This window comes from Xyrauchen texanus, chromosome 22, assembly GCF_025860055.1.
Source record: "Xyrauchen texanus isolate HMW12.3.18 chromosome 22, RBS_HiC_50CHRs, whole genome shotgun sequence".
In the NCBI taxonomy this organism is placed as follows: domain Eukaryota; kingdom Metazoa; phylum Chordata; class Actinopteri; order Cypriniformes; family Catostomidae; genus Xyrauchen; species Xyrauchen texanus.
This window is the reverse complement of record NC_068297.1, coordinates 18,331,791-18,347,489: the sequence shown is the minus strand read 5'-3', so window position 1 is coordinate 18,347,489 and position 15,699 is coordinate 18,331,791. Positions and strand designations below refer to the sequence as shown.

The window sequence follows — 15,699 nt, the reverse complement described above, 5'->3', positions numbered from 1 at the left end:
TATTTGTAATAAATTAGAGTTGCATTTCACTCTTCTCTGTATAGTTGCCTTGAAACAATATTTATTGTGCAATAAATATTTATTTATCAATTAACAAATATTTATACCATTAAATTTGAAATTAATTGTGAAAAGCAAAGAAAGCTAAAATGTTGGTTCCAGTGAGGCACTTACAATGGAAGTGAATGGGTGCCAATTTGTTAACATTACAATTCTCACTTCTTCAAAAGTATAGCAACAAGACATAAAGGATATGCGTGTAAACATGATTTCAGTGATAAAATCACTTTCTAACCTTTTCTGTGTAAAGCTATAGCTAATTTTCCAACTTCATTACCTTGACGATGTAATGTTAAAAAACCCTAAAATGTTTGTAAAAATGACAATTTAAACAACTTTATAGCTCAAATAACACATGTGTTTTAACAGAAGAATAAATGTAAGTGCTTTTATAAAATTATAAGCTTCAAATTTCTGCCTTTAAACCCTCCAAAAATTGGCCAAATTCAATTTCTTTGTAAGTGTCTCACTGGAACCAAGATTTTTGTTTTTTAAATGAAAAGGAGGGATGAGTAGATATATATTTTTGTGGTAATCAACATTATGCCACAAATGCTATTGATTGAGCTAAACTTGTATTGAACCTGGAATGTTCCTTTACTAAAAAGTAAATATTTTCCATGAAATATTTTAATAATTTCTTTTGGCTTCAGTACAATGATAATATAAAAGTCAATTATTTAATTTTGCAATCATGTCTGTCTTTATAATATCACGTTTACTATTGTTCTCACAAAGGGTCTATTTTGCTCATAACTCAGTTTTTACTAAATGTATAGTCACTTTGTTAAGCCTTAGTATGGCAATAATATTACAATAACATTCTTAGGAAGTCTTGTACAACCTTGATTCATATGGGGGGACAAGTCTACATCAAACATGTTTGCACACACGCATTACACAAGAGAGTTTCCAGGGGAGGAATTTGAATTGCCCAGACAGACAGTCACTCCCTCACAAAAACCATGAAGTAAAGTAACAGTCTATACCAGTCAGTCATTAGAAACAGGAATTGCTTCTTATCCAGTTTGAAAACAGACTGTGGTGAAATGAGGCTTGAAAGGGAGGTTCTGTGACTTGTTTTATGAATATGTTGGGTGGTACGTCTGTGTATGCCAGCCTACTGGGGAGGCAAAGTCCAAATGTTTAAATTGTTTTAATAAAGATCACATAATTTCTTCACTGATAATTCGAGCATTTCTATTCCCTCTCTGAGAGGTGACATATCTATCATCTTTAATCAAGAACTCATTCCTCCTCTCCACTGTCTTCCCTCATCTTTATCTTTTGCAGTGTTTTACCATAAATGTGGCCTCCCTGAACTGACATGACTGCATAAATGATACTCCTTCTCCCGTTCTACAGTCAACACATCTTGGTCAGTTTGGATGGGAGGGGCGGTCTGCTGGGAATCATTTTGGTCTGTGCTGTAACCTTTCCTGGAACACGCCTCGATTTTCTTTCAGCAACAGCAGACTCCACCCCATTCCACGGCCCATTGGATCAGCTGCATTCCAGATTAAGCCCCTTGACACAGGTTATTGGCTGATTTTGAAGAAACGTAACAATAGAGGAAGGACAAAAGCCAGCCAATTGAACATGCAGCACATTGTGGCAACACTGAATGCAACTTCAAGATATGGAAGTGAGAGGAATAATGCAAGGGTTGTTTAGAGGGCTGGTTAGATCTTGCCGAACAAGAAACTGCTTTAGAAGTCCTCTAAATTGCTTTTTCACTTGCTCCATACTTTGCATTACACTACCTTTCACTTTTCTCTCTTCCATATGCACACAAACATCTTTTCTGTCCTTTTCACCCACTTTCCTTCTCTGACCCCAGCCTTCCTCCCCCAGAGTAGTGACGTCCACCCAGTTAAACTCAAGAGTTCATCTCAGCTTTTCAGAAACACAAGCAGCCACACAAAGAGGGGCCACAGCCAGAGGGAGAAAGAGAGTATTGTTTGGCCACAAAACCTCTATTACGTCAACAATAACTCATGAAACCAGTACAAAATATGAAAAAAAAATTGTGTGTGTGTTTTGGAGAAACATTGAGTGTGGCAGGATGGAGTTTTCCTGACAGAAATTAGGATCACCAAACCAATACTCCTTCCTTAAGGAAAAACTAGACTTAAAGCAGTAGACACACAGTACATACACATATGTTCATTTTTCTAATCAAAGCTTGTTGTCAAAGCTTGCAATTTTCATACTCCCCAAGTCTGTGTACAGACAAAAGGCCTTGTGATTCTTCATGGCATTTACTGTATACTATGAGGCAAATTATAGTGTCCATAAAAGTCTAATTTACTAATTTGAAGTAATAATCAAATTATAAACCGTGCAATTCTTATGCATAGGGGGATAAACTTCAACACATTGCATCATAAGTAATATTACACTGTATAGTTAAAGGATATAGTAAGATGCACATCTATTCGGAGGCCCAGGGAGGAAAAGGTAACAGGTATTGCTCTGTCATACCTGTAGGGGAGGTGGGAAAGACAATTCTCGATACTTTTGTTATACAAAAAGGCTGTGGTGTTCAGCAAATTCTGGCACATAACTTCGTCCTACAGAGATGTGGAAAATAGTCTTTTTGTCATCCGGACTTTGTAAAGCTGCTCTAAAGCAACAAAGCAGCAGTATTCAATGTGCCATTTCAAATCTAAAGAGTGCACATTATTGGGAACAGGCAGCAATTGTGTTTGTGAAGCTTTTATTTAATTTTTCTGGGGTGGGTTTTATTTAAACTCTAGAAAGAAATAGATAAAACAGGTTCGTTCATGCACACTAAGGGCGAGTCTTAAGGAAATAGCTTATTGCTGCTGACACCTGAATAAAGAAGAAAAGAGTACAATCTTTTCCAATGGCACCATTATATTCCATAGCTCCATTTAGAGTCCATGAATAGAGCTCACAATACACTGTCTTTACAACAACCCAAATACTTATATTAACTGAAGAAATAGAAAAATATAAAATTTCAGGAAAACATTAATGAGCACTGGCACAAAAACCTAATCACAGAGGAAAGCAAAAAATGTGTGTAGCCATATGTATAAAACAACCTTGCCACATTCCTAGTTTTTAGTTAAAAGTAGGGAAGAGTGTCAAAAAAAACAAAAATATTGACCATGAAAAATCATGACCAGTGGTTCTCAACCTTTTTGACTCCAAGGCCCCCACTGTCCAAGACAATATTTGAAGGACTGTAGCTGCCAATAATATGCAATAACTTATTTTAACTTTTTGTTTTTTATTGTATTAACCCTACCACTAATGTATAACTTTTTACACTATGGGCAAAAATATATTACGTTTTTGGTTCAGAAATGTTATTATTATTGACTTTTATTACATTAAGAATTGAAAATGTATTACGTTATTGGCGGTTATTACATTAACGGTAGTTATTATATTAGTGGTTACTACAAGGCCCCCTCGCCCGAAACTAGATGTGTCTGATTAAAATAATTAATCATGGATAATTTCATTCTTGAAGTTTCAGATAGAGTCTCTTTATAATTTGTATGCATCTTAAAGTATTTTTTTAGCATTTTAATTAGGTAGGATTTTAATTATTTGAATGTTTCTTATTATTAATTAATTTCGAGTCACCTTGAGGCCCCCTAGTGGATCCTGGCCCCCTGGTTAAGAACCACTGCACTAGACCTCACATTTTCTCCTCGCACCCAGTGAGTACAAACATTCCCACGTGATGCTGGAACGAATTCCCTCCCCGCTCGCGCGCAATTGGGACGCGCTATTGACTGCACGTGCAGCCCAGAGAAAGACAGTAGATTAACTTTCACGAGATACTTACTCTCCAGCAGCGCGGCGGCCGGACGCTCACACGTTTCATCGCAGATATGAAACCACGTTTAATTATCTTTCAGTGGAAATCACGCACACTGCTGGATTTAATCTACTTTATATGAAATTCGCGTGAACTTTTTTCTTGGAGTTTTTTTTTGTTTTCAAGTTCGTCGGTTGCTACTGTTGGATTTTAAGACGAAGCATGCCGGAGAAAATAAGCATTTCGGATTTCGTTTCATTGGCGAAAGAGGACCTGTCGTCCCCGGGAAGCTCTGGATTTCAGTCAAAAATGAACGACTGTCGGAGCTCTGTGAGCGCGCTTGAGGAGGTGAGGATGCGTGAACGCGCATGTTTACCTGCGCAGGTGGACGACACCTTTTGAGTGCAAGTCTCAGTGTGTTTAAGGAGACAAATCCCTGACACAAGCAACATATATGTGAGAGTGAAATACGAAAGTTTCACGTGCACATATTTAAAGACTGTTTTTTTTAGATGATGACAGCATATCTTTCAAACTTAGCAATTTATCGAGATTTTAGCTAATTGCAAAGAGTTTATATTAACTAAACTACAGGATTGAACGGGTTTACTACAGAAATAATACTAGTCTCATAGAGATTTGTAGAATGACATGCCTCCACTGTTTTACAGCGCAGGTTTGACCTTAATAGTAATAAAAATGGTTTGTGTCTGGACCATATAACAATATCTGAGGTATATTTGACTAAACAGCATCACATAATATCAAATGTGAGCTGTGTGTAAACAAAATAGTAAATCTGTGCCATACTGCATGACAACAAAATTGACCTCTTGCCATTCAACAGATTGTTGCTAGTCAACACCAGTTGTTTTATTGCCCAATTGCTCATTGTACGGGCTCCTGGTATGGGACAGTACAGGAGTCACAACAAGGAAAGTGGAGCAAGACATTCAGACCTTGATGAATGTGCGGAGTTGTTGGCTGCAATGCTTCAGTCCTTAACAGTGAGACTGGAATGGCAGGGGTGCAAACACACTTTAATCAGACTCTTGAGCGAAATCACCCCACAGTCTTGAGCAGCCGCACCATTTCACTGAGCAGTAGTGTTAGGGACTAGTTCACCCAAAAATGATAATTCTCTCATCATTTGCTATTGGTGTTCAGTTCTGTCTCGAAAGTATTGCTGAAAGAGTTTCACTATTTCTAGAACTATTGGTTAACTAACATTCATAGCACAAGGAGTTATTAAACTCTTTAGGAGTTTGAGGAAATATCATTTATAAAGTAATTTTAAGGTTCCAAGGAAACATCACCATTAGAACAACTTGCTCTCAGTTTGTGGTGTGGGAGCGCTTTCCTTGAATGAGTCAGAGATGTGTGTGTGTGTGTGGTAGTCATTGTTTTTCAGGATTGTTAAAGTTCAGTCAGCTCAGGTCCTGATGGGGCAGATATCTCAGATGTGTTCAGATTACTTGTGTAAATATGGAGTTCTGAGTGTGTTTGTTCAAAGCTTCAGAGTGGAAGTTTTAAGTATGTTTGAGGCCCAGGGGCAATGCATGTGTGTGAATGTATGTGTTTTTGTGAAGTTGAGCTCTTGAAGGACTGTTTTGGTTTGAGAGGCAGAGTTTGTTTTTGATGAAGCTCTGGCTTGCAGCTTGCAGCATGCTGAATAATCTGGAGGAGGTTACGGCCTATGATAGCCAGAAACTCTTAAGATCCCACAAGGACAAATGAGTTTGCGGAAAACACTTATGATTCTAGAATATTAATTTGATTAAAACATGGCCTATATGTGTGTTTTGTACATGTCTCTGTCTGCTTGTAGCATGTGTCTATAGTGTTGCCTGCACTTTATGGTGGCAAACACAAAAAGAAACTTAAACTCTACAAAGTGCCTTAGATAAAGCTATAGACAGCCATACATAAGCTGTGTTTATTTTCTGTTGCCTCTGCGGAGCTCCTTGGTGCTGCCCATCCCATGATGTCAGGAGTTATTGTTCCAGCATTTAAGACATATTGTTGACCAACACAAAAAATAATCTTGACATGTCCCTTATTTGTTTAAATAACAAACCAAAAATACAAACAAAACAAAAACAATTGCTGTTACAGTATGGCACTTACAATGGAAGTGAATGTTCCAGGTCATAAACATTAAAATACACACTGTTTTAAAGTGTTGCCACATGATGTTAACATTATGGGCCCTATTTTAAGAGCACTAGCGCTAACACAGCGTTATGTGAAAAATCACAAGTGCAGTCAACGTGCATGGTCATGAAGTTTTGGAATTTTCATACAAGTATCACCGGTCCTACTTGACCCGCCCGAGCAGGATTCGAACAGCCGATCCCCGGCATGGGAGACAGATGCGTTAGCAAGGAGGCTATGTACTGTTCGGTCACTAGTGCATCTTGAGGCCAGAAGAGTGAGGTTTACACATTGAACAGCTATCACGTATCAGCTGGCTACCGTTTCACTAGCATGTGCTAAATCTAGACGCAAATGGGTTTGACGAAATTGAGCGCACAAAGCGCTAATGTGCAGGGTCAAGTCAGGGCTCCAAACAAACGTTTGAGATCGGTGTCACCAAGTTTAAATTGTTTTAACAGTGTTATTTGTAACAAGAACATGTTAACTACAAGGAAGCATGGATCTTCATTACCATAGTTAGATGTAACATGATTTCTATAAAAAAAAAACTGTGGCATTTTTGTAATTGAAAACAATACCTGAAACACTTAAAAACTATAAATACAAAATCTAAACATTTATAAACTGCCATATCTGTAGCGAAAATGAATGATATTTCCTCACTCCCCTAATGTAGCAAGCTAGAGTAGTAGAATAATATTGATTATGAATAGATTTTTGCCTAAAATACTATAGTTAATACAGTTAGTGTATGTATTTTATAGTTCCTTGGTTAGTGTTACAAAATTCATTAAATGTTTTTATGGGTGGTGATGTTTGAAATGTTTCTGTCTATGCATGTCACCGTGTTTTGTTTGTTTAGAATGTCAGGCCTTTAATGTATTTTTAAACTAGTTTGCATGAGATAATTCTCTGCAGAATTCAAATGGTTTCTGCAACTCGTGCCATGCTTCTCACTGGTTCTCGCAGCACTGTAATGAAAATAAAATTGTCTCTTGTTACATATCCTTACTTGTAAATCATTGAAAAAATCTAAGCAAGGTAAAAGAACATGCAACCCAGGCTGTTTAATACAGGTTACGTTTTTACTGTGTTGGCTCTCCACTTGATATCCAATGGAAAATCTGGGTCCTAAAGCAAAAACAGTTGAGAACCACTGTTTTAGAGTGTTTGATATTATGAAGTTGTACTATGTGTCTCGCCACTTACTTGTAGTGTTCTGTGCAGTCTTTTCCCATTTATATTCTGGTGATTGTTGTGCTCTGGACCTACAGTGGCCACTAAGCACTTTTTTAAGTACATACCATGTGACTAAAATGTGTGCCTTTCTTTTGGCTGGCACTCAGATAGTGTACATGGGATGGGCACTTTGATGAAGTGTTTTGTCCTCAATCTGTTTATTTCATCAGCGTTGTTGAATGATTGCTTGATAAGAGAGTTAACCTCAAGGTTAAAGTGTTGGTGAGTTTTTGCCCTCAGCTGGATAAACTGGAGAAATGTACGTATTTTCCAGGAAACCAGGAAAAATAAAAAGAAGGAAGTAAATAGGCCTAAAGCAGGTCATCAATTTTCTTTGGAAGAACATGAATGTACAAATGTCTCTTGAGTGCACACAAACAAAGAGCATATTCAGTTATTTGAATGTGCAATAAACTAGGAAAAAGATTGTTAGTGATGTAAACAAGCATTCAAGTGTGTGCCACATGTCTGCCTGTCAACAAAGCATTAACCTGTCTCGAGTTTGGAGTGTGAAACTGATTTTCTTGTAATTTTCAGGATCCCATGAGTCCATGTGTCCTGGATGTTACCCAAATAGTCAAAGACGGCAACAGAGCAGAACATAACTGATTTTATTTTTGTCATGACACTGATTTATTATGTTAAATAGACTAAATAATTTCACAAAGTCTGAAGACAGTAGACTTAAATATGTTGCTATGTCAAAAATCTATTCAGTTTTTGTTATTATTAGAATTTCTGATAAAGTTTTACATTTACATTAATTTCACTTTCATAGCAGTTAATTTCTTACCAAAGTGGCTAGCGTGAACCTAGTGGACCAAAACAATATTTTTATTAGCCATTCTCCTCCATAAACCTCTGATATTGGCTTGTAAATACCAACAGGATTGATTCCCACGGAGGTGTGTCTCCTACACTGATTCTTTACTGTAAACGCTGTCTGTTGTGAGTCATTAGGTGGTTCTGTTGTCTTTTGGAAGGCTGGGTTGCTTTCAGTCACCTTTGCCTCACAGATTAGCATAACAGGCATCATCACAGCTGCGTGACTTGTGATGTAACTATTCTGATGCTTTTTCCAATAGAAACAGTTGAATGTTGTCCCATATCAGTAGTTAATGTAACAAAATATTCATTATAAAATGCTCTCTGTGCAGCTCATATAAATAGTGATGAATGTCTATACTTATGTCTTTCTCATCTCTCTGTTCACCTGCACCAGTCTTTGGAACAGGACCAGATGTCCCTACAGCGGATGAAGAAAATTGTAAAGGCAATCCACAACAGTGGACTCAGTGAGTGCCATTGCATTATCATTTGATTCTTTGTGTTCCTTGTTTAAGATATAGATGATATGAACCCATACATGGCAATTAAACAATGAACATAAGAAAGATACACAGAAAGATTCATTCTGAGAGTTTGTGGCAAAATATGAGGTGGGTTTTTGGAAGTCTTTAGAACGTCTGGTTCTCTGTTGCTCTGTATAGACCTTGAGACTGCTTAGGTCAGACCTTTCATCCATTACATCACACCCTGATCTTTGCATGGCCATGAGGCAGCACAACTATCCATATTTTCACATTTATTTTTGGTCACATAACCAAAACAATTTTATAATATGCAAATAAAAGGGAGAACTGTAACCATTTTTCAGATCCCAGTTTGTTGCGAGATTTAAGAAATATATTTCCCTGACAAAAATGTGCTGTGTGGTCTCTCTCTCTTTCTCTGTCAGACAAATTAAAGATGACAGAAAGTGGGGCCCAGGCTTGCAATGACATCAGAGCCACTGAGCTCAAATATAAAGCAGATTGTGTGTATGTGTGCTTTTCCTGTTTTTGACTCAGAAGAGAGTCAGAGTGTGAAAAAAAGAGTAACTGAAACATTCTTCATTCTTTTTTTTATAACCCAAGAGTTCACCTGAGTTCACGAACGTGCTATAGACCTAAACAAAGACATGCACAGTACAGTTTTTGTCCCTTCAAGCTCGGGTATACTTCGTTTTTTGCGTGCTGTTCTGTCTCGCACACGGTTGAGCACTCAGCCTTTTAAAATATACTGTTTTGGCCGTGAGCACATATGGACACATACACACAACATCTGCTTTAAGTGCTGTCAACGGCAGGCACATGTGCAGACGATGCGCACAGACAAGGACTGTGCTGATAAAGATATTTGCATCACACGCACTGTGTGGAAGATGGACTGGCACGTGGGAAACCAAAGTATACTTTGGCCTTTAGTCTGTTGATCTTGCATGATGCAATTAGCCACTGGTTTGACCTCTGTTAGCAATTTGGCTGTAAGTCGTGGTCTTATTCAGACTATTACATTGAAACTTATCGCAAAATCACATCTGGACTCTCTAACCACATATAAACTTTACAATACACTGAAACATTAAGGGGGATATCTGTTTAAATCTGTTCTTCCTCTCTTAAATGAGAAAGTGCACCGCAAACCTGGCTTGTACACAATTTATGATGTTTTGATGTGCTTACAAAAGTACTGACTGGAATGATCATGATTTCTGGGAAATGTGTCTCAGATCTGCCAGCTTCTCATTGCTGACGCCGCTTCCCCTGTTCAGTTAAAAGCAAAGGAGACCCCATACATTTTATCCTTGTTTCCCCACATGCTCTCTTTCCCTTTTTCTCCTTTAACCAAAATCAGATGCTTCATTCCGGTAACACTACTAGTGAGGGGCCTTGATTTCTTGCCCCTGAGGAGGGAGGAAGTTTGGTTCAGGAATGAGTAAACTCTTACCTGAACCTGATAAAATCACCACGCTCTCTGATTCACGTCTTTCCTCCATCCTGATCTTTCCATAAAGATAGCTGCGATTTGTACCTATTGCAAATGCTTTTATGTGGCTCAGAGCTTGTAAATCTTTAGCTCTGTACAGCATCAAGCAGATTTATTTCTTCAGAGTGTGCAACAATATCTTTACTCATCCTGGTGGAAACAAATATGTAAACAAACAAAATTCTATCTGGCAATGTTTGAGTCCAGATTCTGTGGAAATTTTGGGTCAGAAAAATCTGCTCTTTCATTGATTGTGCTTGCTATGACACGCATCACTACTATTGCTCACTATTAGAGTTAGAGATTTGAACAAACCGCTAAAGAGAAGAGTTAAACTACATAACAAGTAATAAACTTTGCCACAGACATGAATAATACACTCACCTAAAGGATTATTAGGAACACCATACTAATTCTGTGTTTGACCCCCTTTCGCCTTCAGAACTGCCTTAATTCTACGTGGCATTGATTCAACAAGGTGCTGAAAGCATTCTTTAGAAATATTGGCCCTTATTGATAGGATAGCATCTTGCAGTTGATGGAGATTTGTGGGATGCACATCCAGGGCACGAAGCTCCCGTTCCACCACATCCCAAAGATGCTCTATTGGGTTGAGATCTGGTGGCTATGGGGGCCATTTTAGTACAGTGAACTCATTGTCATGTTCAAGAAACCAGTTTGAAATGATTCAAGCTTTGTGACGTGGTGCATTATCCTGCTGGAAGTAGCCATCAGAGGATGGGTACATGGTGGCCATAAAGGGATGGACATGGTCAGAAACAATGCTCAGGTAGGCCGTGGCATTTAAACGATGTCCAATTGGCACTAAGGGGCCTAAAGTGTACCAAGAAAACATCCCCCACACCATTACACCACCATCACCAGCCTGCACAGTGGTAACAAGGCATGATGGATCCATGTTCTCATTCTGTTTACGCCAAATTCTGACTCTACCATCTGAATGTCTCAACAGAAATCGAGACTCATCAGACCAGGCAACATTTTTCCAGTCTTCAACTGTCCAATTTTGGTGAGCTCTTGCAAATTGTAGCCTCTTTTTCCTATTTGTAGTGGAGATGAGTGGTACCGGTGGGGTCTTCTGCTGTTGTAGCCCATCCGCCTCAAGGTTGTGCGTGTTGTGGCTTCACAAATGCTTTGCTGCATACCTCGGTTGTAGCGAGTGGTTATTTCAGGCAAAGTTGCTCTTCTATCAGCTTGAATCAGTCGGCCCATTCTCCTCTGACCTCTAGCATCAACAAGGCATTTTCGCCCACAGGACTGCTGCATACTGGATGTTTTTCCCTTTTCACACCAATCTTTGTAAACCCTAGAAATGGTTGTGTGTGAAAATCCCAGTAACTGAGCAGATTGTGAAATACTCAGACTGGCCCCTCTGGCACCAACAACCATGCCATGCTCAAAATTGCTTAAATCACCTTTCTTTCCCATTCTGACATTCAGTTTGGAGTTCAGGAGATTGTCTTGACCAGGACCACACCCCTAAATGCATTGAAGCAACTGCCATGTGATTGGTTGATTAGATAATTGCATTAATGAGAAATTGCACAGGTGTTCCTAATAATCTTTTAGGTGAGTGTATGTCAAATATCATGGCTTGTTTAGTAGAGATGTGCAAAAAATTGCTTAGATTTTGAGTCTCTCTCTCTTTTGACTCTTTACATTCAGTTAATTGTACATCAGTTTCTTATTTGTCTTTTTAATGAATGGATCCGCTGCCTATGTTATTTAGAGAGCCATATATTTAGTCTGTGTGTCTGTTAGGTCACAGGGAGATGCACACAGTCAATGACACAGTTTAAAACAGATTTGTTGGCAGTGGACTGTATGTTCCTGAAGACATGCTTGCACTAACACAGATGTGGCTGGGGCTTTCAAATGTTGAACTTGGGCTGAATTTTCTTAAAGGAATATTCTGGGTTCAAAACAAGTTAAGCTCAATCGACAGTTTTTTTTGGTGGTGTAGTGTTGATTACCACAAAAATTAATTTCGACTTGTCCCTCCTTTTCTTTTAAACAAGCATAAATCTGATTTACAAAGAGGCACTTACAATGGAAGTGAATGGCGCCAATTCGTAAACGTTAAAATAATCTTGTGGCTATACTATTGTTTAAATTGCTGCAGTTTTATTAACCTGTGGACACACTTGCCTGTGACCCAAGTGGAACCCCAGATACCTAACTTCAACCTGCCCAGTTGCAAACTTCTTTGGGTTGGCTGAGGACAGCCCTCAGATGTTGCATATGCCGCCTCCAGTCATTACTATAAATTGTGATATCGTCTAGATATGCAGCGGCATATGCTGGATGTGGTCTGAAGATCTTGTTCTTGAGGCACTAAAATATGGCCGGGGCTCCAAACAAACTGAACGGAAGCGTCATGAATTAGTGTAATCCGAACGGTGTGGAAAAAGCTATTTTTTCTCAAGATATTGCCGTTTAAGATATAACCCTTTGTTACGTCCAGTGTCGAGTAAAATTGAGCCGCACCCAACTGACCAAGTAACTCGTCAATTTGCGGCATTGGATAGGCGTCAAATTTGGACATCGCGTTCACTTTCCGGTATTCAACACAGAACCGGACCGAGTACCAGAACTACCGGGCTGGCCCAATTGCTGTGCAACTCTTTTGGCCCAATTGCTGTGCAACTCCTATTTCAAGCATTGCCTCTAATTCTTCCTAAACATTCTTTAAGCTGTGACAGTGAGAGGCTATCTCCACAAGGGATGAATTAATTTGGTTTGAGAGTTACCTCCGGCCCGAGCTACACCCTTTCTGGAACTACCATTGCCAAGGCTACAGGTACCGCCTCCCTCTATGGTTTGTTGAGGTGGTAGATTTGAGGTGCCCCTCCCTTATCCATTCACCCAACCTCAGAATCGAGATCTCCAACTCATCGTGTGACCTCAAAGGGTCCTTGCCACTTGTTGAGTAATTTGGAGCTCAATGTGGGCAGCAATACAAGCACTTTATCTCCCTGTGCGAATTTGCGTAGTTGAGTGCTCCTGGCATGCAGTCAGCGTTAACATTTTGTGTTTGGAGCAAATTCTCTTGTTTTACCTGCCCCAGAGTGTGGAGTTTTGCTCTAAAGTCAAGAACGTATTGAATTTGTTTTTTGCTATTTGAAGGTCTGTCCTCCCAAGCTTCCCGTATGACATCGAGCATGCTACGCAGCCAACGCTCATTGGAGGCTTTCGGGACCTCTCGTAATGCAAACAGCAGGGGTTCGAGCCACTTCTCCCAATTTTTTGCATCTTTGTGTACAATCTTACGAATCTTGTTTTTCAAGGTCTTATTAAATCGTTCGACCAACCCGTCGGTTTGCGGGTGATAAACAGTGGTGCAAATGGATTTAATGCCTAATAATTCTGTGGCATGGGGTGCGTGGCTTTTGTACTTGATGGGTCACTCTCTCCCTATCTGATGCTCTGGCGTCCCTTTTAGGTCTCCCTCTGCATCACTTTAATGATATACAGGTGTTAGGGATAATTGTGAACCAGGTGACGAGGCTTTCCGCTGTCTGTCTCTCCCACAGACCGACACATTATCAGGCCCCCCGTGCCACAAATTTGTACAGTTCGCGTAGTGTACGTGACATGAATGTTGTGCCTTGATCAGTGAGGATTTCCTTTAGAATCCCCACTTGGGAGATATTTTCGAAGAGCACCTCCGCAACACTACGTGCTTAGATGTTGCGTAGAGGCACTGCTTTCTGATATCATGTTGCATAGTCCACCAGAACTAACACAAAGCTATGGTAGCATGCAGTCCGCACTAATGGCCCGACGAGGTCCATTCCAATTCTCTTGAATTGGACCACGATCAATGGCAGTTTTGGGGTGGCCGGTGGATTCACCAACTGACATTCACAGCATGCCACACACCATTTGCATACTTTCCGTGAATGCCTGGCCCAAAAAAATGGGCCATTATATGGTTCAAAGCCTTTTCGTGACCTACCATTGGGTTATAGTGAGCCGCCTGGAAGAGTTGGCACTGGAACTACTTAGACATTCCTCAAGGAAGTTGGGAGACAAACTGCTCCAGTACCACGAGATCGCCAACCTCCAAGGCCAAAGTGGAGTATTATTCGAGCCTGATTGACTCACTGTATAAACACTGATAATTGATGTCCACAGAAGAGGAAGCGACTGCTAGATTTTCGATTAACCAACTCTTGAAAAATCCCTCAAAGTTTTCTGAATGTGATGCTAAATTCTGGCACAAATGTGAACCTCTTTTTTCCCCTTCTCCACTCTTGAAAGATGAAACTAACACCATATTCTGCAACTCCATTAATTAATAAAAGTGATTTGACATTGAAAATATAATTTTTAGGTCCAAACGTATGTGTTATGAAGGCAGACGAAAGAAGACTAGGGGTGAGGATCTAACTGTGGTTTTTATTGAAAATGATAAAGACAAACAAGGCTGGACGTCAACGTCCATGATGGGAAAACAAAACAAAAACACGAAAAGACATCCAAGAAGGACGCAGCCTGGAGAAACATCCACGGAGGGCAAAGATAACATACAAACATCTACATTCAATGACCGACAATGACTGGAGAACAAACAGGGTTTAAATACACAAGCACAATGATGACTAAACGACATGCAGGTGAGACCAATGAAGTGCATGGGCAGTGATGAGGGCAGGGAATTATGGGAAGTGTAGTTTTCAACAGTTGACAAGTGAAACACGGGGCAGACAACAGGGGATCGTGACATAACCCCCCCTCAAAGAGCGGCTTCCAGACGCTCTTAAAAAAAAGAAAAAAGAAAACCCACAAAAACAAAATAGTCCAAGGGGGGTCAGGCAGACCAAGGAGGGCACAAGGGGCAAACAGACAGTCCAAGGGGGCACAATGGGAAAACAGAAAGTCCAAGGGGGGCACAAAGGGCAAGCAGGCAGTCCAAGGGAGCCACAAGACGGGGACTGGGTCAGGAGGCCTGGGAGGTGGCCACAGGACAGGGACTGGGTCAGGAGGCCTGGGAGCTGGCCACAGGGTAGGGTCTGGGTCTGGAGGCCTGGGAGTTGGCCACAGGACAAGATCAGGAGACCTGGGAGTCAGCCACAGGACAGGTTCAGGAGGCCTGGGAGTCGGCCACAGGACTGGTTCAGGAGGTCCGGGAGTCGGCCACAGGGCCACAGCCATGGAGAACTCCGAGGGCGGAGCCATGGAAGTTTCAGGTGGCGGAGGCATGGAAGGCACTGGAGACGGAGCCGTGGTAGGCTCAGGAGGTGGAGCCGTGGGAAGCGGAGCCGTGGGAGGCTCTGGAGGCGGTGCCGTAGAAGGCTCTGGAGGCGGAGCCGAGGGAGGCAGAGCCGTGGGAGGCTCTGGAGGCGGAGCCGAGGGAGGCTCTGGAGGCAGAACCGTGGGAGGCTCTGGAGGCGGAGCCCTGGAAGGCGGCTCGTGGAAGGCTCGAGAGGCGGAGCCGTGGAAGGCTCTGGAGACGGAACTGTGGTAGGCCGTTCCGTAGGAGGCTTGGGAGGCGGTGCCCTGAAAGGCTCGGAAAGCGGAGCCCTGGAAGGCTCGAGGCTACAGGCGCTGGCTCACTGACGGTCGAGGCTTCAGGCGCTGGCTCACTGACGGTCGAGGCTGCAGGCGCTGGC

At 41.0% G+C, this 15,699-nt stretch overlaps 1 protein-coding gene across 2 annotated transcripts in view; it reads left to right on the top strand.

The window, feature by feature from the left end:
* Positions 1-3,857: 3,857 nt before the first annotated feature.
* Positions 3,858-15,699, top strand: part of LOC127662518 (arf-GAP with SH3 domain, ANK repeat and PH domain-containing protein 1-like) — a 44,314-nt gene continuing 32,472 nt past the window's right edge. For both annotated transcript variants that reach the window (XM_052153734.1, XM_052153733.1), the window contains exons 1-2: positions 3,858-4,207; positions 8,478-8,550. In XM_052153734.1, coding sequence (XP_052009694.1) covers positions 4,082-4,207; positions 8,478-8,550 — 199 coding nt within the window. In that variant the 5' untranslated portion in view covers positions 3,858-4,081. The remainder of the gene's footprint in view (positions 4,208-8,477; positions 8,551-15,699) is intronic.